Source organism: Cynocephalus volans, chromosome 11 (assembly GCF_027409185.1).
Source record: "Cynocephalus volans isolate mCynVol1 chromosome 11, mCynVol1.pri, whole genome shotgun sequence".
NCBI classification, from domain to species: Eukaryota; Metazoa; Chordata; class Mammalia; order Dermoptera; family Cynocephalidae; genus Cynocephalus; species Cynocephalus volans.
Window position 1 is genome coordinate 101,365,676 of NC_084470.1, and position 26,719 is coordinate 101,392,394.

At 45.6% G+C, this 26,719-nt stretch overlaps 1 protein-coding gene across 1 annotated transcript in view; it reads left to right on the plus strand.

The window, feature by feature from the left end:
* The window catches only part of SUSD4 (sushi domain containing 4), a 132,431-nt gene that overhangs the window by 58,671 nt on the left and 47,041 nt on the right, over nucleotides 1–26,719 (plus strand). The window contains exon 3 of the mRNA XM_063114694.1: nucleotides 14,180–14,392. Within this exon, the coding sequence (XP_062970764.1) occupies nucleotides 14,180–14,392 (213 nt within the window). The remainder of the gene's footprint in view (nucleotides 1–14,179; nucleotides 14,393–26,719) is intronic.

Consider the following 26,719-nt stretch of genomic DNA (forward strand, 5'->3'; position numbering starts at 1 on the left):
ATGACCTTGGACAGGCATTTAAACTTTTTAGTCTCAAACTTCTTGGCTTTTATAGTTTTATACATAAGGGATATTGCTTAGGTGAATTCCAAGATTCCTTCTGACAGTAACATTCTATAATTTCTCTATTCCTGAAAAGTTTCAACTTATATATACTTGCAAATAATTTTGTAGTTTTTTTGTAGTTTTTAGAATATTTTTATAAAGATCTCATTTGACTTAAATAACCCTATAAGGGAGATAGGTAATAAAACTTTGTAATTAAATAAATTACTATTTAAATAAGTTATCCTGCCACATTCAGATAAAGGATCTGTGGGCACAAATCCCAGTAATCAGTCAATAAGCAGCTGTTCTTGCTTTGACCAAAGACAGTTGGTTCATAGGGGACAGAATAGAAATGTTGGTTACAGGAACATCTGTGCAAGTTTTTTTTTTTTTTTAAATTTATTTTTTTGTTGAATCAAAATTGATTATACATATTTTTGGGGTTCAACATTGAGACATGTTGATCAAATCAATATTACTAGCATATATATTGTTACAAATCATAATTATTTTTTATGCCCTTTGTCCAATCTCTCCCCATCCCCCTCTCCTTCCCCCTCCCCCCCTCTAATTACCCTAGATTTCCTCTCTCCTTCTGAAAGAATAATGGTTACTCTGTTGATCTGCTGCCCAGATGATCTGTCCAATGCTGAGAGGTGTGATCATGTCCCCCAACATTATCATACAGCAGATGCTTCTTCTGTCACTCTGAAATCGGCTTTGTGGAGAGAGACATCCTCCTCTTTATCTCCGCTGGTGACTCTCCCTGTGTCGATGCACTCCAGTGGTTGGCAGACCATCTGCATGGTGGTTGTGGCATCTAGCCATTTTTGTGGCAGCCATGGTTATTGTGGCAGCTGTGATGGGCCACCCACATAGAGGTGATGTTCCTGGCATGCTCCTTGGCACTGGTGACATGCCCAGTTGTGGAGTGTGTCTGGTCCCTGGCTCCATACCTCAGGTCCCTGGGCAGGCCCCGAAGTGCTGGTGTGGTGTGCCTGGTTGTGGGAGGGTATCTGGTCCCTTTCTCCATGCCTTGGGTCCCTGGGCAGGGCCCTGAGATGCTGGTGTTGTGCCTGGATGTGGGAGTGGGGTCCAGTCCCTGGCTCCAAGCCTCCAGTTCCCAGGCAGGCCCCAAGATGCTGGTGGCGTGCCTGGGCCGGAACTAATTTTTTGTCCTTTGCTTGCTTCTAAAATGGGGGAACTTCCTGTGCGAACCAGTACTTGAGCTTTGTGGTTAAGTTGCTGCTTTGCCACTGTTTCCCTAGGGAAGACTTTTTGTGCAGCTCAGGGTTTAATGGTTGACTTTATAGGTACTTCTGGCTCTCCAGAGACTTGGTGCACCTGGGTTGTGTAGAAACTCTGATCTGGACCTGAGTTTTTTCATCAAACTGCACCCTATGCAATTCTATATTCCTGTGCAATCTCCTCTGAGTGGTCCTGTGCTGATTTGGGGGCAGGTCAGCTGTCCTTGCTGTGTCCCAGTGTTCTCCCAGTGGGCCCATGTCCCCCACCACCTGTGCTCCAAACACTTCCCATGGGACGGGACCCGTTGGTCCCTTGCGATGACTCACCGGCCTCTGAATGGCTCCCTTTTTTCAGTTCTGGCTCCTCGCTCCTGTGTGGGTCCATGGGAACCCTATTAGCGGTCTTGCTGTCCTGGAGGCCACTAAGGTCCTCTTCTCCCCTGCTGCCTCCAAGTAACTCCACCTGAAGGGCACAGCTGCAGCTTCTGACGGCTCCTGCTCCATGTGTTCAGCGGCTGTAGCCTTAAAGCAGCTGCGGCCTGAAATGCTCTGAGCAGTTTTTTCTTTCTCTCATCGTGGTTTCTCCCACCTTCATGCACTCCGTAGGTCTCTCCTCCTCTCCCCCTGAGCTCCAGTGGCCCCAGCTTGGCTGATGTTACATTTTTATAGTTGTAAATTGGTTGATTCATGGGAGAGAGTGACGCTGAGGATCATTTATTCCGCCATCTTCTGGACAAGTTTTTTATGGGAAATTCATATAGGTGATGGAAGCCAGATTTTGCTCAAGCTAATCATCTTAAAAACAAAGAAGGAAACAAAAAAACCCAAGCAGAGCCCTAATCTCTTTGTTACTTGACTAGGCCTGTACAGAGGCACGCCTGTCAGTAGGACCACAGGTGGCCCTGGTGGTGACAGTCTTCCCACACGTCCTGTCCGAAGCTGGCAGTGGCTTCCTTCCACCTTCCATTTCACTCGCTATCTTGCTCTCCCTCCCTGTCTTCAACCCCCCAAATTCCCAGTGGCACTGGAGGATGTAAATAGAGATTTAAAACCTCACTTACAGTCTGGACTCTAGTCCGTGAATGAACTGTTGAGGAGAGGAATATGCAGTATCCTCTAAAAAAAAGACTGTTTGGGAGTGGTTACTGTTAACAGTTGGATTTTTGTGAGGTGACTGTGAGAACTAATCCTATCAAACTGTTACACTGATCTCATGGGGGTGCTGGGTGGATGTAATGAGGTCATGACTTCGTAAACTGTGAAGTTGTATATGTGTGGAAAACATACTTAGTATTGCTCTAAAGCTGTTGCTCAAAGAAAAGAAAGGAGATTTGATTTAAAAAAAAAAAACAACAAATAGCTATAGGTATTATGACATTGCATTCTCTTTTTTTTAAGCCACCCATGAATTATCTTCTGGACTGCTTCAGTCTAAGTGATTATGCTTAATCAATTTTTTTATCAAGAAGAAACTAGAGATTGTGGGATGTAGAAGGGGAAGGGGCCTAAGAAACCATCCAATTGTCCCATTTAGCAATAAGATATAAAACCCAGAAAGATCAAGTTACTTGTCCAGGGTCACAGAGCTATCTGCACAGGCAACCTTCCTTATACTTGATAAGAATTTGCTTTATTTATTTATTTAAATTTTTTTAGAAGTTGCTTTAGAAAAGAGCTGTATCTTTAACCATACCAGTCAATTTAAAAAAATTTATCCATGCCTAATTCAAATGTTTTGACAATTGATAATCCTAAAATTTATATCAACTGCAAAATTTCCCTGCTACCATCTTCCTGTTGATGGAAGGAATCCTCAGACTTTTCTGATGAATGGTTTTCTGTGCTTGCTTTATTTCAGATAGATAAGGGTTTGGTCTGTCTTGCCATGTTATAATATCACAATCTGGAATAATTCTGTTGTGTTGCTGTATGCTTTTATGGAGCAGTATCATGAAATGAGAGTGAAAATCACATTATGAGTTAGCGTCGTTATCAGTTTTATTGGAGCTGAAACTGAGTGAAAGGATTTAGGAATAATTGGGTAATCAAAGCAAATTAAATCAAGAGGGGAAAGTATCAGTTCTGGTATCAAATGGAGACTGCTGTGACTTCCACATCTGTGGTCTTTATCCGTTTTAATCAAGTCTAAATTATGCCATTAGGACTTATTTTTATGGTGTTCACTTGCTCAGACATAGCAGACTTCATACTCATTTCTGGATATCTTCTTGAAACATTAAAACATTCTCACTGTTTCTAGGGAAAAGTTACCTAACTTGATTGGCATCCAGATATTCAGAGTTGATATTATGTTTATAATCATGGGTGCAGCGTTCACTGTAGTTTCTGGGTAATGGAATCCAGCTAGTGAGCCTTCAACCCACATCAATGAAGTCTGCATCCCTCAACTCATTGTTGTGTCTTCAAAAATCTAGGTTTAAGTGATATCTCGTTAGTATACATTTACTGTAATAAACGGTGTACCATCCTGCTGGCATGGCAGAGATGTCACTGTGATAACCAGCCTTGTCTTGCTTTGTGGTACTCCTTTGCTGTACTTCCTAGGGGACGCTGCTTTTGCAGTGAAAATTCTGTCTAGCCTGATAAATAGTAAGCTTCCTTCCCCCCCCAACTCCATGGCTCTTAAATATGTAACTGTTAATACACTAAATTACAGAATGACATAGCGCTAAGTTTATAAACAAGAAAATTAATTTAAAAATCTTTGCTTTCCTTTGTTGAATTGTCCTGTGCTGTCTCTTACTGGAAATGTCTTAAGCCCCTTCTTTTGCTCTGAGCCCTTCTCCTGATCTTGGAAGCCTTGGTGTTCATGTCTGTTGGTTTGGCTTTGGTTCCACTCATTGGTGCCCAGTGTCACACACACACCCCTGTGCCTGAGTGGGGGGCGCTTTGGAGCTTGACTGCTCACCCCAAGAGAGACCATTGGAGAGGCTTCCGCCAGGAACCAGATGCTGTGTCTCAGAACAGAGACCAGAGCGTCTGTGCACTGAAAGCTGCTGGTCCTCAGACTTCCCTCCAAGCTTGGCTCTTGAAGAAATCAGAGTTCGGTTCTCTGGGGGTTTGTGCATTACCATCGACTGGCTCACGGCTTAACCATTTAGCCAGGAGGACTCTGTTTAGAAGTATTTGTTCCTAAGTTCAGCAGTCATTTTTAAAGATGCTTAATTCTAGGACAAGTTATTAAAAAAAAGGATAGGCTTGAATATTTCCAGAAATTAAGGTGGCTCTAGGAAAGGAGATTGCTTCTGTAGAAGGTAGGTGTTTTCATTCTTTAGGGAACTGGTTGAAAATTAATAACATAACAGTTTGCATAAATTTATTGTGGTCTCGCCATGTGCCAGACACTGCTTTACATGTATTTACATCTCACTTAAATTTCACAATGACCCTAGAGTAGGAACTATTCTTATAATACCCATTTTGTATATAAAGAAACCTAAGACACAGAGAGCTTAAGTAGCTTACCCAAGGTTATACAGGTAGAAAATGGCAGAAATGGGATTCAAAGCACGCAGTCTCACTCCAGAACCTGTGCCCTTAAGCACCAGCTATGTTATTTGAAGTGAATATGTTCTCAAATATCATGTCAAGGTGGAGTGTATTGAAAGCAGTGTTTTTCTAACCTTTTTGATTGTGACCCACTGAAAGAAGTATAGTTTACATTGCAAACTAGCATGCGTGCAAAACTAAAACTGATAAAACCACACAAAGCAATACTCAACCTGACCATGTAGGTCACTCTGACTTTTCCTTTCTATTCCATTTCATTTCTAAAAGTTGTGACTCTTAAAATTGGTTTCAGGACATACTATAAGGTCACAACTTGCAGATCAAAAACTACTGAAAGCACTGGATGCAAGTTCTCTCTGGAGTCCAGGTTCCCACCATCTGTTGGATGAATGCCTGTCAGCTCCTTTCTCCAGTGCCCAGAGCTGATTGTTGAGATGAGGGTATAAACAGATTGATTTTCTTTTCTCATCTCTATTTTTTTGAAATGCCTTTTTCCTCTTCTTTCCTTTTCTTTTTTAAAAACAAGGAGCTGAAATGTTGCCAGACATGGAGATTGCTTAGACTGGGGTAGAGAAGGTCAAGAAACACTTAATAATGATCTTGTTGTAGAAATATGTGTTATCAATGAATTTTTATAAAGCAAATCACACTTTCCCATTGATTTTAGTTGTAGTTTTCACAGCGTGTCTGTATCTCCTGCTGTTTCTACCACATGCTGGTTTGGGGGCCTCTTCTCACCCCTGCGAGGGTCTCCTGTGGCCCACGCTGGCTTCTCTTCTAGAGGCAGGTTGGTTTGGGTGGGCTTTCCTCCTGCTCCATTCCTAGGAGATTTGAGGCATTCCCAGGCAGCCCTGAGGGCAGTTTAGTGAGTCCTTCTAGCATTTCCTGGAACAGGTTTGGCAGCCCCTAAACTACCTATCATTGTTGAGGGGCCCTCTTAATGTTTGAGCCAGACCGTGCTCAGGGCAGACCTGCAGAACACATGGAACTTCTCTAGAGTCCCAGGCCCGGGAGGAGCCTGCGCTGTGCTGTCAGTGCAGCACACCTTGAAGCAACGGCAGGGACTCGGATGGGCCGGTGGGCAGCGTGACCAGCCCAGATGTATAGTTGGCTGCAAGGTGGCTGGAAACTTCTGGCATGCCAGGGATTCTGTGTTATCAGACCACCAATAGCCAGGAGCATGTGTTCCAAACTACCTGCATTAGAGACTTGGTTTATTTGCTTAATAGGTTTTACCTAATGTGAGTTCTTGAATGTTACCTCTCTCTTCCTCCTCTTTTCGTTGCTAATGGCTTGTTATAGATACCACGCTAGCTCAAACAGTTTCCGGACATTTATCTTATCTTGGGTAAGACAGGATATCAATATACATGTTCATTTGGAAAAACGTAGTTCATGGGGTTTCTGAGGTGGTGGGGAAACTCACAGTGGTGTGAGGTAAGGTATACATTGGTGGCAAGAAGAGCTTAAGTAGGTCCCCAAGACTGACATGATTCACTCTAGTCTGTGCTCCTTACTACACAAGCCCTGGTAACTAGACTTTCAGAGTTTCTAAAAATGGGAAAGGTTTTTGGAACATTTTTTTCTAATGGGAATGAAGGGTTCCCTTCCCAGCATGAAGGTTTAGTGAAGCACAGAGATATTTTACTGGTTGGGTGTGGTTTAAAAGAAACTTTATCTGCATTGTTGTGATGAGAAAAAGGTAGAAGGTTTCAGCCATGGGCAGCTGGAATTAGAGTTTAGATCTAACGGAGGGAGCCCTTAAGTGGTGAAGAGGAGCTCCGCAGGCTGCCCACGCCTTCCCCTCCTCGTCCCTTCACTGCTGGACTGGACGGCAGTGTGACTCCAGCCTCTTGGGCTGTACCCCACGAAACCGGTGTCTGGGTCAGGTTGTTCTCCCGAGAACCTGTTCCATCAGCACACACAGACGCAACGATCCGTCGAGGGTTCAGGACTCACTGCCTGGATTCTTGGACGTTTTAACTGACAAGTGAGGCTCCCCGGCCCCGCTGTGCTGAGACTGTGTGCTGGGGTCGTCGGCTTTGGGAGAACTATGAGGATTGTTCTGTATCGAATCATTAAACATTTCAGCATTGCTATTGGCTTCGCCCTATTTTAACAGATGAGGGGACTCACGTTTAGAAATGTTGTTCTCTCAAAAAGTGTATAGTACCATGAAGATTTAGTCATTTTCAAACCCACATATGACAGGAAAAGGCTAAGCAGCAGGAACACTGGACTGAGAGTCACAACCCTGGTTTTCCTCCCAGCTCTGCAGTTAGCTGGCAGAGTGGCTGGACGAGTGCCTGAACCGCTCAGGCTTCAGTGTCGGCCCCCGGGAGACAAAGGGGTCAACAGATGACCTCTAGGTGATTTTAATGCCAACTATGTGGGACTGACATTAAATGCTGTGATGGGGGAGGGGGAGCTTGGGGTTACTCTGGAGTCCAGTTGAAGTTCACAAACATGTCTGTTTACACTTCCACAGGGAGGCCCCTTGCTCAGAAGCCCTAGGACCTTCTCACTATGTAAATGCATGGAAAATCAATTTTTGTGTCGATCCTGCTTCTTTCCCCAAAGACTCATAGCAGTTTACAGAGCAATGGAAACCCAGCCCTAGTTCTAAATTGATTTGGCTACATTTGATACACTCTTCCCCTCAAGAATATGGCTTTTCAGTTATAATAACCCAAAAGATTGCTTTTCACACCTCTTTCATTTTTATGATTCTTTCCAAAGACTTTTTATGTTGCTCATAGGAAAACTGTCTGGTGGGCTTCAGCAGGCTGAAAAAGTACCTGAACTAGAAGTGTCAAGACCTCATAATGAGACTGAGGGTTTGACACACTCCTTTTTATGGGAAGAGAGGGTCACTCTCAATCCCTATTTCACAGTTTTTGGATAATGGAAAAGAAAAAGAGGGGATCTTGGCTTCCACTGAGAACTGGAGTCCAAATTACAGCTCTTCCCTTCACTCGTTCCTGGGGCCACAGATGCTGCGCAGGAACATCAGTGCCGGTGATGGTGATGCCTGCCCAGAGATGGCCCCTCATGTCAGCACCAATGGGAACATAGATAGGGACTCTGCACCGGGGCTGTTCAGACCCCAGGGCCTGGCACCACCCCCACCAGTGGCTTCCCTGAACTCAGGGATCCAGAGAGAAGGCGCATCCTCTGGAGGTGGGGGTGGGCACCATTCGTGCCATGTGCACTGTTGAAGTGCCTGAGTGCCTTTAGGAGGATGATGTGGGTCTGGGTTCTCCAGGAAGACAGAACCAATAGGAGGAGATGTATGTGTATCTCCTGGAGACCTGGGAGAGCCGGTGGTGTGAGTTCCAACCTGAGTGCAAGTCTAAAGGCAGGAGAGACTGTGCTCAGCTTTCCTGCTCCTCAGGCCTCCAGGAGATGGGATGAGGCCCCCCCCACATCAGGGATGGCCATCGGCTTTACTCAGTCTGCTAATTCAAATGTCGATCTCATCCAGAAACACCCTCACACACACACCCAAGATAAGTTTAACCAAATAGCTGGGCACCCCGTGGCCAGGTCAACTTGACCTACAAAATTAACCATCACAGAGACTGTCTTGTATATAAATGCTGCACTCTGAATTGAATTTCGGAGGAACTGCTAGAGGATGCCATTTTGAGGACTAATTAAGATGGAATATTCCCTTCTCCCATTCTCCCCCAAAATAAACATGTCAGAAGTCATTCTGTGAACTGTCTTTTTTCTTCTCCGAGCTAGGGCTAGTTAATTCTAAGGCATAAGCAGAATTTGAAGAATGGGAGGGAAATAGGTGGGAACTTCAAGAATACAGGTTCCTAGGATAATATTATTTGAGTGGGCCTGCATACAAATTATTTTCCACTCCTTTCCTTAATGGACTAAACCAGCCCAGCCCTTAATGGATATGTTATCTGACGGGGCTGATGATCGTCATTACAGGAGACACGAACAGAACAGCTCTGCAGAAAAATGACCCAGGCTGGGAATTGATCCACGAGGGGATAATTTGAAAAGTAGAATATGAAGCTCTGGCAGGTCCTAGAAAATCACTGTCTTGCTCAATGGGATTAGTTGTTTGAGATGAGGAGTGTTTTCTTCTTGGGCCTTTCCCCTTCTAACTGCTCTTTTCACCTGCTCTTTCTTGTTCCCTCTTCCGTGCCAGGCGCTGACCCAGGGCCAGCAGCATTCCTGACCGTCAGCACTGCCCGGGCATGGAAGTGTAGTCAGAGGTTAACTGCGGTGTTGTGAAAGCAGAGGGAGTGACCAGGAATGTTCTTTGGGGGGGGGTATGAATATTCATGAGATACAGAGCTGGTTGTCACCCCTCATATCCAAGAAGTAATGGCCAGATGCACCCTGGCAGCTTGCCCATTACCACAGATTGCGTTTGTACCCCATGTCCCCCTCCCAATTCTCCCCCACCTCCCCCTCCACTTTGTATCCCTAGGTGTGTTCTCTCCCTCTGCAAGTCCAACGCACCACTGTGGTCTTTCCTTCCTTTCTCTCTTAGCTCCCACTTATGAGTGAGCACATGCGGTATTTATCCCTCTGTGCTTTGCTTATTTCACTCAACCTAAGTTTCTCCAGGCTCATCCATGTTGTTGCGAATGACAGAATTTCACTCTTTTTTATGGTGGAGTAGAATGTTCTTTTAAAAGGGAAGGATGAGTAGAGAGAGCACAGAATGGGTTCGTGAGGAAACTGCGCTGCTCTCACGCTCGTTGCTCATTTATTAGTGCAGGAGTCATTCTTCTGATGGGTTCGGGGCTGGGTGTTCAGACCTCCTTTGAGTACTGTGTTCTTCTCTGAGACAGGACAGCTCTGTGGCTGCGGGTGGGGTGTGACCAGCTGAGGGGTCTGTGCCTGGGACTCAACAGTCAAGTGTGAGAAGGAGACTGGCCAGAACGTGTGTTGGTGACATGCGGAACCCAGATGTTTCAGCCCAATCCCTAACACAGACCTACCTCTGGCCCTCACAATGGAGGGGGATGAGGAAGGCTGAGGTATTGGGGGCTGTAGAGTGGGAGAAGGCTGTAAGAAATTAGGGATATAGTCTGCTCAGGTTGGGAGAAAAGAGGAGGTTGAAAAGGTGTTAGGAGAGGGTGTGTCTGTTCTGCAGGAGAGCTTTTCACACCTCACTTGCCCGTGAAATATATATGCCTCTGGGATTATCAGTGCAATAGGTGTTACCCCACTGTCTGCTGGGTTGGGGACGGTTGCCTGATGGATTTAGCAGAGTAGTTGGCATGTGACTCCATCCATCCACCCATTCACCCATCCACCCCTCCATCCATCCATTCACCCACCCATCCATCCTTCGTCAGTGGCATTTGTGGGATGACCAGCATGCACCACACACCGTGCCAGGTGCTGAGGAGATGAAGAAGATCTGGTGTCCCCTCCAGGAGTTCACAGCCCGGGGGGAGACAGCTAAGTAGACCAGCGATGATGCCAGGGTGAGGAACAGCCTGAAGAGGTGAGCCCAGGGTGCCCTGATGGGAAGAGAGGCTCCTAGTCAGACCCTGGAGGGGGGAAAGGCTCTCTGGAAGAAGCGCTATTTCAGCGGAGTCCTGGAGGATGAGCACACTGTGGGGACTGTCCTTCCGTCAGCAGAGGCTCTGGCACAACTTCTCTGCCTGCTGTGGTGGAAGACAAGCCCCGTTCCAGGGTCTGGGCAGCCTGCCCACCTGCCTGTCCTCACTGGTCCTCGTCCACAACCTTTCTGTCTCCAGTGTCTTTCCCTGCTGTGTGGAGACATGTTCAGATCTCTCTCATCTTAACATTTCAGTGTGATAACAGTGAAAACCCTCCCTCGACCCCAGGCCGTGGTGGACGCCTCCTGTGTCCTTCTGTGTGCACTAAGTGTCCTGGAAGAGAAGTCCACACTCACCGCCACCCTTCCCTCTCAAACACCAGCAGACAGACTTCCTCCCCCGGGGACAGTTCTTCCCTGTCCCAGTGTTCACTGTCTTCAGTCAGTGGATGCTCTGGGACTTCTGCTTGGCTGACTGATGGGTGACATCCGACGTGGCTGCCGTTCCGTCCTTCCCTAACCCCCTCCCTTTCTTCAGGGACACCAGTCAGGTCTTCCTTCCAGACCCCCTCTGTTCCCCGTGCCCTTGTGTGTGCATCCCAGCTGCTCTTCTCTCTCACAGTGCCAGTCCCCAGAGAGCATGCCCCCCGCCCCGTGCCAAGAGCCTGGTGCCACGGAGCTTCTGACTCACTCTCCAGCTGCCTGCCAGACATGCCACCTGCCTGCTTCCGACGCCGACCCCCCATCCTTCTCCCTGGCCTGCTCTTCATCCTGTCCTGCTCAACGTCAGAGTCCGGGAGGTCTCCTAGACACATGTCTTTAACTTGCTCCTGTAACCCACCCCCATGTGGTTGGTCTCTAGGTTTTGTGACTGTCTTTAACATCTCTTGTGGCCCTCTCCAGTCACTGGATCTGTCTCATTTCTGACTCACCACTTCTCACCTGGGTTACTGCAGTGGTCTTGAAACTCCCAGTCCTCAAGAGCTGGCCCTCAGACAGGTGCTGGACTGGCTGCCCAATAGACATTTGGGGAGCTTTGTAAAAGTACAGCACCTTGGCCCCCACCCCACGCAGAGCGCGCCTGGGTCAGTTGGTTTGTCTTCTTACAAAGCTGTGCCTGAGCCTGAGGTGCAGCTGGTAGCTGGGAGCCATTTGGGATGATCTTCCCACCCTTGCCTGGTCTGCACCTGTCAGTCCTCCGCATGGGTACCAGAGAGATGGTTCTAAAATGCAAATCTCATTCTAAGCACGTCCCTCGCCTGCATCAAGTCAAATCCTGAGCTAACACATACAGCCTTCAGGATCTGCCTCCAGCTCGTTTCCTTCCTTTATCCCCAAGGCCCCACCCGCAGCAGGCATGTTGCCCCCAGCCTGGCAGCACCACCTCTTTGCTGAAACATGCTCAGCAGTTTCCCACCGGCACCCACAGTACCCTCCTCCCTCTGGCTGGCCGACGTCACCTTGGGCCTTCCGGAGGTTCACCCCACCCTCGGTGACAGCACAGCACACGTCTTGCCCTTGTGACTTAAAGTGTGTCAGAGAGAGAGTGACTCTCACCTGCACACTGCCAGAACTGTCCAGACCACGCAGGCTTCGGGGTGCTGGACATCTGTGCTCCCAGGCTTTTGAGGCTGTGATGACATCACGGATTCCATTGCTGCTAACTTTGCCACCTCAGCGCCATCCTGGATTTACATTTAGACGGACACTCTATGAGACTGCCCATCCTTTCAGACTCTGAAGGCAACCAGGGACACATCATTTAGGAAGCACTTGACAATCTACAGTACTTTTCCTCAAAATAAAAATGTGAGGCCTCATTTAATGACTTGTCAGTGTCCCTGTGCTAGGCTAGGCCATAGCTTCACTGTCAGGTGCTCAAGGTGAGCAGGGCAGTGGCAGCTGCTGCCATGTATGGGAGGAAGGCTGAGAAGGCTGGATGGCTTCTCCTCTGTAAGAGCATCATCAGTTTGATGAATATCAGACCTGCTCCTCCTTAATGAGCATGACTGTCAGATGTGGATGCCGTCCCCTCCTCCTGCCTTCCTCCTCGGCTTTCCCCCCATTCACAGTTCCACATCATCTATGTGCAGAGTGAGCAGTTTAACAATGATTTCTGGACATCCTGCCACCACCGTGCCTCCCGTGTTGTGTGGCTTTCAGAACAGCGACCCTGGCAGAGCGGCTAGGATCTTGCAGTTGGGTGGGGAGGGAAGCAGGTGAGTCCTGTGCATGCACAGGAAGCTTGGGGTGGGGGGATTCACCTACCCGATGAGGCCCTTTTGCAAGCCTAGCATGTTAGAGAGGATTAGAAATCTCGTGAGTCTGATTGATACTTGGGCATCACCTGGAAACCAGGTAAATCCTCCAAGAACCCCAATGACCCTTATTGCTTTCTGGATCTGGGTTGAGATTTTATTAGATGACACGGTCTGTTCCTGCCCCTCTGCCATGTCTCCATGCCGTCCAGCCCGACCTGGCACCAACAGGCTGCTGTGGAGGTGGGAGTGCGTGGGCACACCATCCCCCACCTAGATGGGTTATGCATGTTTGTTCTTGGTTCCTATTCAGTAAGGATTTGTCAATTGATTTGTGACTAAGAAAATGGCATAGAATGCCTTCGTTGTGCTCAGGAATTTCCAGTTCAGAAATCTACATTCTTTCCTGTTGAAGATACTTTTGGAACATTATGCGTGCAGAAGAACCTTCCCAATTCTTGGCCACCCCTGGCCACTCATGACATCCATGTGTGTTTCAAGGGTCTGTCTTCACCCCAGCTGTCTGGGCGCAATATCTCTTAGGCCTCTCCCTGCTGCAACATCCGGTCAGTGGACAAGGGGGCTGGAACTGAAGTGTCTCATGCACTGGTATCCTCCTTGCTGTCCCCACCACTCTCATGCTCACCTAGGCCCCATCATCTCCTGCTTGCACCACTGCCTTGGTCCCGCACCTGAGCGTCCACCTTGGGTGAGGCCCTCAGTCTTTGTCCTGCCAACCTCATTTTCTCATTCAGCAAACATTTATGTAGCACTTTCTATGCAGGGCACAAAGATGAAAAAGTCTCAGGACCTGTCCTTGAAGGGTTCACAGCCCAGTATGAGAGGCGGCCAGTCAACAAATAATCCAATAGAGAGCCGTGTTCATGCTGTAGCATTGGTACAAAGGGGGATTAGGAGGGCAGGGAGGGGTTCAGGAAGGCAGCCAGAGGAGGAGAGACTTGAACTAGGCCTTGAGGAGTGGCTGCTCCCCTGGCAGAGTGTGGGTGGGTGCAAGGTCAAGGGGAAAGGTGGGCTCTACCCCGCCCCACCACACACCCTGGGTTTTAAGTGTCACGTGTACTTGCTGCTTCCTAAACACACTGCCTCTCCCAGTCCCAGCCACCACTCATGCCATCCTCCTATGAGAACACCCCCCAATCCCCCATAGAGTTCTGTCTTGAAATTTTCTGCATCCTTTAAGGCTGGGCTCAGATTTCATCTCCTCTGAGCATTTCCCAGCCTTTCCCCTAATCAGGTGTCCTCAGCGTTCTCTGCTCCTTCCTTTTGCTGTTTCCTTTTCTGGTCTCCCTGCTGCTACAGCCTCCTTGAATGGCTGCCTTGGCCGTTGAATCGAGAACTCTAATGAGCAAAATTTCCACAGCAAAAAGAAGCAGGAGATAGGCTCTAGAATGTTTATGTTCTTGGCATTGCAGTTGGTGTAGCTGGAGTGGTCCAAGGTGTGTGAAATCATCAGTATCTGCCATTTATCTAGGAAGACCCTTGGTAGTAGAAGGATATATTCAGAGAGCGTTTTCCTTTCTCTGTCACTGTAGGGTTCGATGAACTTCACGTGTGTGCTGACCCAGGTGTCCCGGAGAATGGCTTCAGGACCCCCAGTGGAGGGGTTTTCTTTGAAAGCTCTGTAACCCGATTTCACTGCCAAGACGGATTCAAGCTGAAGGGCTCTACAAAGAGACTGTGTATGAAACATCTTAATGGAACCCTAGGCTGGATCCCAAGTGATAAGACCATCTGTGTGCAAGAAGGTAAAGTGCTACCTCCCCGAGGAAGCCACTCATGGGGCTCAGGTGCACAGGCCCAGGCGTGAGGGCCACATGCGACAGAGGGGTTCTCTCTATTTCAGAGCTACAGCTGCATGCTGGGGGAAAGTGGGAGTGTGTAATGAGCACTGGATAGGGAATAAATTAATCTCAGCATTAGACATAATAGACTTCCTTCTCTATCTCAATTACAATCCAGTTTGTCACCATTTTTGTCAATGCAAGAGAGAAACTCAGATAACATTCAGGCTATTTATTATTAGGCTGCCAACTCAGCACTCATTTCCATGTCACACAATAAAATGCGTAGTAAATATAATGTGCAAAAACTGTATTTAGTGATACAGAAGATGTATAGTACCCAGAGGATTAAATCAATTACTACCTATCAGTTCTGTGTTAGACGTGATTCATTTAAGAAAAGAAACAACTGTGACAAGCAGTGACAGATTGACAAGGTAGACATTTACTTCTAGTAGTTATCTCTAAATTTATTATGGTGACAAGATATTCATTTACTTCTAGCAATTATCCTCAATTTGTCGGTTGAAACAACTTTATATACTTTTTGTTTTTATGTAGATACATTTAGAGTTTTAAAAAAATGCATTGAATTTAAGTAATGGGAATGCCAAATTGTTGATCTAGGAGGATCAGCAAGAATAAAGTTGGAATAGGCATGAATCAAGAATTAATTCTAGCCCCAAATTTCCGTGAGGCATAGAACTTATATTTCATTGAGTTCATTAGAAATTAGTCAGTTTGTCTTAATACCATTATTGATTTTATTTTGGAATGGAGCTTTTATAATAATGATATATAAACTGTTATTGTAATTTAGTATCTATTTCCTTTATGAAACTTTTAAACTAACTCAATCCAACAAACATTTTTCAAGCATTAGTTATGTTCCTCCTTTTGGAGATTACAAAGGATGGGTAAGGTGGTGTCTTGCCCTTAAAGTACATGCTATCTTTACTTTAATTTTCAAGGTATTTTTAAAAAGCCAAAATTAATATAATAAAGGTTTAAGGTTTTTAAAAGGAAATGCATGTTTTCCTCTTGCATGTAGCCCATGCAAGCTGTGGTTTCCATAAAATTCTGTTTAGTTAAAAGTTTATTTGGTTTGTATATACCGACTTCCCTGCCAAAACCTATGACCTACATTACTCGGTGCTTAAAAACCAGTGAAGCTCAGGAACGTGAGAGAACAAAGAAAACCAAAGTAGGCTTCCTGGATTTTGTGCAGAGCTGAAGGCCTCCTGTTGTTGGCCCAGGAAGAAAAAAGTTTATCACTTTTTAGATGAACTTCTTTCTAGCCCTGTACATAACTACATACGATGTAGTAACTCCAAGGCAGGGGGTGGCAGCAAGGCCCCTGGAGAAGGAGGCTTCTGTTGTCCAGGTCTGTGTACATAATTGCCAACTCTTAGAACTGGGGGTGGCAGTAGGAGGGTCAGCTCTTTTATTTTGCAACCTAAAACAAGACCATGTGTTTCCAAAGGAGGGTCTGGTTCTCTGCATTCCAGTCATGATGCTGTACTCTAATCATCATTTTGGAAATTTTCAAAGAACAGGTATTGCCTCTCTATGTACAGTGCTGTATTTATTTTTAATCTTAATGGTAATTTTATTGGTCTTTGAAAGACCTGTGTAAAGAGAGCTCTTTTGTTGCTCCGATGGTGGAGAAAGTTATCATTGTTAATGTCCCAGGCCCTCTTCATTCTCTGTGGTTTGTAGGGAGGTGGGACGGGGGCACGTAGACGTCTGTGCCATGGACATCACCCGGCAGTGAAGAAGCTAAACTATTTTTTCCTGCTTTGTAAATAGCCGTTGCTCCCTGCTCAGGATTTATGCAGGGTGAGTAGTAACAGCTGCTGAATTTATTTGTTTCCCTTGCCAGGTAATTCTTAGAAGGCTAATGAATTTTTGTAGTGGTGGTAATAATAATAAGAATAATAATTTATCACATTTTTATAGGTCTTTGAAGTTTAAAAGTGCTTTCAGATTAACTGTCTCATTTAAGACACACTACCACCCTACAAAATGAGACTTACTGAAGGAAACTGAGGCTCAGAGAGGTTCACTCACTCTGTCAAGGTCACACAGCTGAAGAATAAGCAGCAGAGATGGCACTAGTCCTAAGAGCATTTTTTCCTCTACAAGGTGTGTCTGGCCTTCTTTGTGTCACAAAAGCCACACTCTAATCAGTTACACAAGAGCACGTTGTTACAACAAATGACATTATCCATGTTCAAAGTTAAAGGGACTCACAGAAACCATATAATCCAAGACCCTCATTCTAATTTAGTTTTTGTGTGGCCAGTACAGAAACTGAGTCTCAGAGGAGTTAAGAGCCTTCTCGGAGTTACATGATGATTTAGGGACAGACCCATTATGGCCCCAGGGCTTGTCACTGTTCCCTGGACTCTTTCCAGTCTTTCTCACTGCTAGCCAGTTCTGTATGACATGCAGATTTTTTAAAAATAAGTTCATATGCATGAAAATGCTTTCTAACAGTAAAGCGCTCTAAGAAGCAAGGTGGCATTAGGTGAACCTTCTCTTGGACACATACAGATACCCCTCTCTTTCGTTCTCCACCTCATTCTGCCACATGCACCAGCCATCCTCCCTTCTCACATGACCCTTTTATTCCAATCTGAATTGCTTATTCCAAGTAAACTCCATTTATAGAAGTCTAGGCTTACAAAACCAGTCCTACAGGGAATGAATTCATCTTATGGCACCTGAAGTCTCCAACCTGAGAGATGTCTGTGCTTCTCCAAGCTGCTGCTTCTAACTGGAGCCTGCATGACCCTAAGTATGGGTGAAAATGTCTATGGTCCAGGGAGCAGGTGAGGTGACCAATACCGTGGAGAGGAGACCCTGGTGTTGGCAAAGAACTGAAAAAAGCCCCCTGGGCTGGGGGCTGCTAGCATGGTAGGTAGAGTGACCAAAGACCAGGGTGCTGGCCACCATCTGGGCCACTTCCTTTCCAAAACCATTCAACTAGGTCTACTCAGGGACACTTTCCCTGAGTAAATATACCCCTTTCCTACTTTGCATAAGAAAAAGGAAGAGGTGCAGACACTTACCCAACACATATGTCCAATGAGCACATGGAAAGATGCTGCTCTTCCCTGAAGCCCTTGTGAGGGGTGGGGTCAGTGCCATGCTGATCCAGACCTTGGTTTGCACACCATAAAAAAGTAGTATATTTTAAAAATAAAGATCCTAAAGAGACTAAAATAAAATCAATTTAGGATCCATTATATTATGAATAAATATTATACGAGGCGGGGGGAGAAGAATTGGCCTATGTCACGCCCAAACCCGTTGATTGTCATTAATGGAAATACTTCCCTACTTAACCATCTTTTGGTACAGCTGGGCTACAGGATTCCTGTCAGCCCTATGACATTGATTATACCAGCTCGATAGAAGTTTTTGTTTTTGTTCTTTAAATAGAGAACTAAATAACTAATTGCACATAATTCCTGGGCAGGGTGAGAGTATTACTTAGGTTATGAGACAATGTTCTCCAGCACCCAAATCCCTCCTTCCTAGTGTTCTCATTCCTAGGAAGGGTGTTTATGACATTTTTAAAAGTCAGATCCCTCTAGAAGGAGCTTTAGTGACTGGATGAATTCTGGGTGTCCCTCGAGCATTGTTGGGTATAGACAACATGCTCCTGGTGCAAAAAACACAACTCTTTCTTTTCTTCCTTGAGTTTTCTTTTTTGGAGTATGTGCTTTTGAAAACCAAACTAGAGCTGTTGCAGACTTAACTTTTATGAAATAGGTTTCGATATCTGAGGACTTCCTCACACAGCTCTTCTGTACAAGGTGGAGGGACCTTCTCCTTTTTCCTGACAATCTCTCTTGAGCAACTCTGAGAACAGTCACCAGTTGCATTGGTCACTTGGTGTCAGATCAATTTCAAATCAGTCCACATTAAGCAAATAAAGTATTTTCATGGAGCTAGAGTCCCACAGGTCTAGCAGACAGCTTGCTGAAGTGACAATTTTCCAGAACAGTTTCCCAGAACAGCTTAAAACCACTGTGGTGGTCTCCTTAATCCCAGCATAATGCTATTGAGAGCGTTTACATGTGCTTCTGCAGAGCATTGCTCATTTTAGAATGAACTGACTGGGCAGAAGTCTTCTTCAGGAAGTTCTTCCTCTGCAGTTGACCAGTCAATTCTTTTGAGCTGGAGAGGAGCAGAGGGGCCGAGTGGGAGACAGAGGATTGCTTAAATCCCACATTTAATGTGCCTCTGTAAGTGGAGCCCATGATTGGAATGGTTTTCTTTGCTGTGAAAACAGGCGGGTACCAGTGTAGCCACAGCCTCCTGCTTGAACCCGGGTACAAACTGCAGCCCTGTGTGAAGAGCGAGGCTTGAAGGTGGCTCTGTGGCCACGGAGACAAGGGAGACACGGTTGACCGATGAGGTTGGCCTAACAACCCAAAGAACAGCCTCAGCCAACCTTTCAGTGCATCTGTAGGGGGAGATCCTTGATCTGGGAGGGAGATTTGGGTACAAATGACATGCTATATATAGTGACTTTGCATGTGATGACCAGCTCCAGGCACTCACTAGGTGTTTGTTTTATTACCCACATGTCCAAGCAGGCAGTTCTCATCCACGAGGCACTAATGGGAGGCCCAACGCACCGGCAGCTCCATTTTCCTTGCCTGTGTTCTCTAGTCACTTGGCCGCTGGCCTTTAGGCAGGTGGCCTGGTTAAGATTTGCATCCTCCAGGTGGGCCTTCTCCATGAATATCCACACCCAGCTCCTTCAGGAATTGCTGCGGGCTTTTTTTTTTTCTGGCCTTTTCTTTTACTGCTTTTACTGACATTTGGGTTCCAAGCGCAGTTGGCTTCAGCCACTTTTATTCATTCACACACAAGGAAAGTACGTGAGCATTCTTTCACTTAGTACATACTTTACAATTGCTTTGGTCTCAATTAATATTGTCAGTACAGTTGAGTCTGTGTTATCTATAGGGCATTGTGAATTGAGGTGCCCGTCTCAGGTCATGGACTTTGGGGATGCTGAAAACGACAGACAGAAATTCATGGAAGTAGCTGTTGAATAAGGAGGAGGAATGTCCTAGATGTCAGTCCAGAACCTGCCTCCACCCCACTCACCTCATCCCCTGCACATACACCTGTTCCTGGCCTGCATATCACCTTTTTTCCTTTCCCAACAAAACTGCAGTATTTTAAGGAGGTGTGTATCATATCGACTGGATACCTATGCTTTATATACATTATCTTCTTTAATTAGTACAGCAACTCTTCAAAGTACGTTCTATTCCCTTATTTTACAGATGAAAAAGTGGAGGCTCAGAGGGGCTGGATTTCCCATGGTCTTATAGGTAGTGGCAGAGTTGGGATTCAAGTCCAGGTTTGTGCTTTCCAGCATTCTCATCTCACCCAACCAAAGATGATTCTTCCTGGCGGGCTGGGAGAGGCAGGTGACACAGATCAAAATGGCCCAGGCACACACCCCATTAGGGAGGTATCTTGCTAGTAACACACTTGGTAAGAACCTGTTCAAGAAAGACAGATGTTTGCCAAGGACCACCTGCATCAGAACTTGTCAGAAATACACATTAAGATCTCATTCATTGGAATGTTAGGGGTGGGGCCAAGGAATCTGCATTAAAAAACAAAAACAAAGAATCTCCCAGCTTGTTCTCACACACAGAAAAGTTTGAGATCCACTTACTCAGGCATGTGGTCTGATATTGCTTTGCAAGGAACATGTTTTTCTCATGTTCAGTGGAGATCCTTGGACGTCATTAATTCTTAAAATCAGAGAATGTCTGTTTTGTCATTTTACAAAAGAAAAAACTGAGGCCTGTTAGAGTTTAAGTGGCTTATATGAGTCACACAGCAAGTGAGCTGGGAATTGGGCCAGCATCCAGACTCCTTGTTCAGTGCTCCTTCTACTACTCTGGTGGTGTGCAACCCAGGCTGCGTGCCGGAATCACCTGGGAAACTTAAAACCAAAAGGGCCTGGGGCCCACTCCCGGGCAGAGGGAGCCCAGGCATCAGTGTTTATAAAAGCTCCCAAGGTAATTTCAATGTGCAACCTGGGGACCCTTCCACCTGCACTTTTTGTCTGAATCTCCCCTGTTACCTGGCTGTGGCTAAAGGTCGCATAGAGCACAGCAGGAGGGAGAGCTGTTCCCACCATGGCCCCGGCTTGTATGTCTTCATGTCTTCCCTTCTTTGTCACAGTTCCTTGTAGAATGCACAAGAGAAAAGAATAATTCATCAAGCATTGTTTTTAAGTACTTCCTAAAATATTTTGCTTCCCATAGACCTGACCAGGATTACTACAAAGGACGGATAATGTGATGTTAAGAAGGTTCTTTGAGCTTCCTGGGGAAAAGGTGCAATGTGAATTTAAGTATTATTATTACATCTTAAATTTTTAATTAAAAGATTTAACTTACTCAAAAGCTAAGGCTGGCAGTCAAGTTGGCAGAGAGCTCATTTATTCCTTGAAACTGTGGGGTGCAGGCATCTTCACAAGCCAGTGGTCATGCTCCTTTTTTACAGTTACTCATATTTAAGGTGAGTTGTCTGCCAGCTCCAGAGGCTTTACCGAAACAGATGGATTAACAATGTTTTATTTAGGATCCTCTTCTTCTCCTGTGCATTTTCTATCATCTAAAATTTCTTTCTTGTTGCCTTGGACGTGGGTTATCAGAAAGAACAGGCTGTGTCCACGAGTTCAAGTGTTTGTGTGTCTCCCCCAAGATCCCTCTTCTTGTTTCCACCTTCTAAGATGGAAAGGGACAGGGGGTGCCTCCACCCGTCCCCAGGGACACTGTTGTTTCTTGTTTATGCTGCTGTTAACAAAAGTGGCTGCTTTCCTGTACTCCTTCCCTTGTGGCTTCTGTGTGTTTGCGTTTTGTTCTTGAAAAGATTTCTTTAACTTAAATGTGGTCATGACTTGAAAGGAGAAAAAAATCCAGAGGAAATAAGATCGAGTGAGACTGGGGCAGATCCAGCAAAGATAAGTGGCAGAAATGATCAATGGCCACGGTTGCGAGATGACAGCTGGACTGCCAGAGTCAAGAGTGGGCAAGCTGGCACTGAGCCCCTGTGAGTGCAGGGAGTCCAGTTCCAGCAGCTGGCACTCCTGAGCCAGCTGCCTCGCGGGGTCCTCCCCGTCCCAGCAGCACTGGGACTCACCCTGTCCGTCAGGGGCCGTGGAGGAAGGGAGTTGCTTCCAGTCACAGAACTACCAGGCGAACGGAGAACAATGAGAACAGCCACAGCACATGCACAGAGCTCGTCACATCATGCATAAAGGCCACCAAGTGAGTGTGAGCAACCTTGAACACCAAACTGGCTGCGGAGAGTCCCCAGAAAGCAGTTTTTCACAAGCTCGCAGCTGGAACTTCCAGAATGAGGCTGGCTGCTTAGGAAAAGTGCAGGGCTACCCCACGGTGTCCTTCCAGGCCTGTTGAGCACGAAACTCACCTTCTCTCGTGCCAGTCTTCAGCAGTTTGGGGTGAATGTGGCTCTCCAGGCAGCCCCTCTGCCAGAGCTCAGGCCGGTGTGCAGCGCTGTCCCGGCCACTCGGCAGTGGTCCCGTTCCTCACTATGTGTGTCACCTAGACTGGCCTGCTCAAGGGGCACATGAAAATGCACATTTGCAGGCCCCACACTCAAAAAATCTGAATTTAGCAGGTACCTCCAGGTGATCCTCAGAAGACTCCTTGAGATGCTCACCATGGGTAGGACGACCAGAAGGTGCCAGCCCGTGAGAATGACGCCTTCTTTCATTGCTCTTGAGAGCTCACATCTGGCTGCCACATGCTTTCTATCACTTCTTTGTTGAACATGGGGGCTACTTTCCAGAACATGGAAAGTGACCTCAAATTTCTTTAAAGATAAAAGAAAGAAAACTGTGTTTACAAGAGAAAAGCAAGAAATCAGATTTGCCTTCTAGGGCAAAACTCTGAACCAAACCCAGTTTCTCCAACAACCTGCATAATCTACATTGAGGTCAAATTGCCTTCTGAAAATTTTCTGGCAAATAATCACGGTTTTATGCTTTTGAGAATTTCAGTGCCACCCCAGTATGTTTAGTCATTCATTCCCCCAAATTCTGTTAAGCACACTACCTGCCAAGCCCAGAAGATCCAGTTGAGTTGGAAAAGATGGCTACGTTTGCAATGAATTTTCTTGTTCCTTCTGGATTAATTTTTTGTTATTGTTTTAATCTTTTAAAAATTCATGAAATATAACACATATAGACAAGTACACAAAACTGAACAGTCAAGTGAACTATCACAAAGCAACACCAATGTCACCACCATCTGGGTGAAGAAACAGGACATGCTGGCACCCAAAGGCCCCCTGCAATCCCTGCTTCCCCCCTCCCTCCCTCTCAGAGGTAAGTGCTTTCCTGAGTCGCAATGATCACTTCCTGTGGTAACACTTAGGCCAGAAGCATGTGTCCTTAAGCATGTACTATTTCAAGTTTAATTCACTTTTGCCTTATTTTTGAGTTTCTGTATGTGGAATTACAGAGTAAGGATTATTTTATGTCTGATTTCTTTTACTTTATGTTTATGAAATGCATGCATACTAGTGCATGTAGCTGTAGTTTGATCATTTTCATTGCTATATAAGTGTTTTATTATATGAATATACCATATTTTGAATATTCTGACATGAATGGAAATTTAGTTTTTTTCAAATTGGCTTCTGTTACAAATAGTGCTCTCATGAACTTGCTTGTACACACCTCTTGGTATCCCTTATCTGAAATGCTTGGGACCAGAAGTGTTTTCGATTTTCAGTTGTTTTTGAATTTATAAATATTTGCTTTATACTTACCAGTTCAGCATCCCTAATCCAAAAATGTGAAATCTGAAATGCTCCAGTGACCATTTCCTTTAAGCCTCATGTTGGCACCCAGAAAGTTTCAGATTTTGGAGTATTCTGGATTTTTGGATTAGGGATGCTGCACCTTTGCTCACATTTCTGTTGGCCGTGCACCTAACAGTGGAGTTGCCGGGGCTTAGCGTACACATATGTTCACCATATGAGGCACTGCTGGTTTTCCAAAGGGGCTGCACCACTTCACACCTCCACCAGCAGAAGGTGCTCCTTGCCAACTTGGTGTTGTCAGTATTTTAGCCATCTGGTAGTATAGCCATGGTGGTATATTCACTTTCTGTAAATGTTCTACATATGTTTAGAAGAACGTGTAGTCATCTCAGCCCTTCCGAAGGGACAGCTGAGAACCCTTAAAGAACTACTGTCCATGTGTTAAATATAAAATATATACTTTAAATAACAAAACACAAATAAACTGATTGCCTTTGTCAACGACAAATAACCAATTTATGTCAAAGAAAGATACTAAGTGCAAGAAATATGCTCATTATAATAACTTTACGTTGACCAGCCCTCTTCCTGTGGCTTTTTCTCTGATTTTAAGCTAGGGCCTCATGATAATTTCACATTAACATTCAGCTGAGAGCCGTAAGGTCTTGAGTGTCCTGTGCCGATGCTTCTTCAGGTTTCATGAGAGTCAATATCCTCTAAAGAAGAAAGAAAATAGCCTAGACCAGCCCTGCTCCTGCAGCACCACCCCCCACCCCCCACTCCCGGTGGTGCCTCTTTTTCTGTGAAGTACCCTCTCTCTCCAGTCGTCACCTTTCTGAGTAGCATCGATTCCTGCAGATTGTTTATGACGACAGAATCTGCCCCAGGTGATTCCATTCAGCATCTTCAGCCTGATCCTGAGTCAACTGTGGTGGTCAGAATGATGCTGGCTGGGTTGTGTTGGCTTGATAGTTCTTTAGAACAGCAAAAGTGTGGGACAGCACTGATATGGAACAATAATTCTGAGGAATGTTAGTGGATATTAACTGAAAAAAAGGATTCTATGGTACAAAGTTTAGGAGTCTCAAAAACCACCCTCACTTCTGACACCAGCTGCAAGTTTGGGGTTCCCCAAGACCACCCTCAGTTTCAGTAATTCACTGGAAGGACTCACAGAACTCAGAAAAACCATTATACTCAGGGTTATTGCAACAAAGGGACACAGATTAAAACCAGCCAAGGGAAGAGGTGCATGGGGCATGGTCTAGGAGTCACCAGATGGGCTTTTAGATGTCCTCTCCCAGTGGATCTGTGTGGAGAGAGGGCACTTTCTCCCAGCAACAATGTATGACAATAAACAAGGAAACTCACCTGAGCTCTGGTGTCCAGAGATTTTATTGCAGTTCAGTCATGTAGGCATGGATGACCCCTGTGTGGCTGACTTTAGTCTCCAGTCCCTACAGAAGTCAAGTTGATATGCATGACCCAATGCCCCCACCATAAATCATGTTGTTCTCATAAACTGTCTGGTGTGGCCCAAAGCCTCCAGGTTAACAGAGACACTCATCTCAGGCAGGACCTTCCAAGGCCTTAGAGGTTGCCTCCCAGGAGCTGAGGGTAAAGACCAAACCTCTCTTTGGGCAAGGTTAATCCTTTACTGCACATGTGGCAAGCCGTTTGAGGATATAAAGTAGGTCATGCCATGGGTCCCCATCACACTGAAATAAAACCCAGTTCCCTGCCCTAATCCACAGGCCCTCTTGGTCACTGTGTTCCAAACATTCTTTCCTGGCTTTGCTCCAGCTGCTCCCATTGCCTGACTGTTCTTTCCCCAGATCTGCATGTAACTGGATCTTTCTTGACATATGGGTCTCAGTTTCATAAATGTCATTTCCTCAGAGGCGCCTTTTCTGTCTACCCAAATCGAGTCCCTGAGTCAGCCCCTCTCACGTCACCGCGTTATGTGTTCGTCCTAGCAGGGCACTGCCATCGTTTTCTAGCTCATTCATCTGTTTATCATCTGTCGGCAGTCTCCATGTGAGTGCTCTGAGAGTAAGCTTCCTGACTTTTTCTCTGTCCCCAGCACCTAGAACATACTGAGCCTGGAGGAAGTGCTCAGTGATTCACTGAATGGGTGAATGAACAAATAACCGATGAATAAATAAGCTTTACAAATGCTGGTTTAAACAAAATTAAATAGAACTCTTTATGGCAAGACCTTCAGAGCCCTTAATATACCAATATGGATCCTGAAACCCTGAACTGTATCATGTATTCATGTTCCTGGGAGCAGTTATTGGGGAGTATCTATGTTGAAACTTTGCACTTTTAAGGAATCAGATTCATTTTCAAATATAACTCACATATAACTAACATTGTAAAGAAAAGTACATCCAGTGGATGGCACAGATTCTTGAAATTTCTTTAATTATTACTGTTTCTGCTCCATCCCATAGGACTCTGCTCTCTGCTAACTAATCTGATAAATTAATTTGCACTTAGGTATAAATGTGTAATACTGCCTTAGGATCCCTTTTATTTATTACATTGAATGCCCAGTGTTACTAGAAGCAGGGTACAAAAATAATGACAGTGGTGGGCTGGTTAAAGGTGATTTCCAGAATAGAAGCATTCGATGTCCCTCAAAGTTACATCCTAGAAATGCCCATTTATGCCCCTTTACATAATTTTGATTGACTAGATTCTACATGACAGAATCGGAAAGTCCTTGGCAACAATATGATTGAAGTGGTTTTTAAAAATTCTTTCTGTTGACTGGATGAATTTATGCTATAGAAAGCTGTGTTATTTCCATTTGAAACTTAGAATGGACGAGGACTGCACATTTATCTTTAGATACTAAAGATCCTGAATTCTTTCTTTTCGTAGAAATCAGGTATGTGGTTGTTGCTGCCATGCACAGCTCACTGGGGCGTGTTCCAGATGCCCCTTCTTCTCCTTTGCTCTCCTTCAGTGGGGACTGGATGCCAGGCACTGTAGATAAGAAACCAGAGAGGCTCTGGATGATATTTTCTCCTGCTGGGGCTTAGTTTTTGTTAGAGCCAGTTCATGTTAGTTTTGTCCTTCCTCCTAAGGCACAGTCCCTCCTGGCCTCTCCACCTTCGTGAGATTTGAACTCTAATTTTTACTCCCCAGTTGATACGTGGCTCCTCCCACATGGCAAGTTGGCTTGCATCACTCCCTATGGTGACTCTTTTTTGAGCAGAGTGTATAATTACTGAGACCCCAGAGGCTGTGAATTCCCTTCAAACCCTGTGTCATACGCTCTGCAAGAGTCCCCAACTTCTGCTTGTGGAGACTTGGAGTTCTAATTAGAAGTTCAAAGTGTTCCGCATTATACACCACTATGCTGAGAAGTCAGCCTTGGAAAAAGGGCTTGGGTGCCTCTGCTCTTGGCCAGCCAGTATCCACGTGTCCATAATGTCCAAA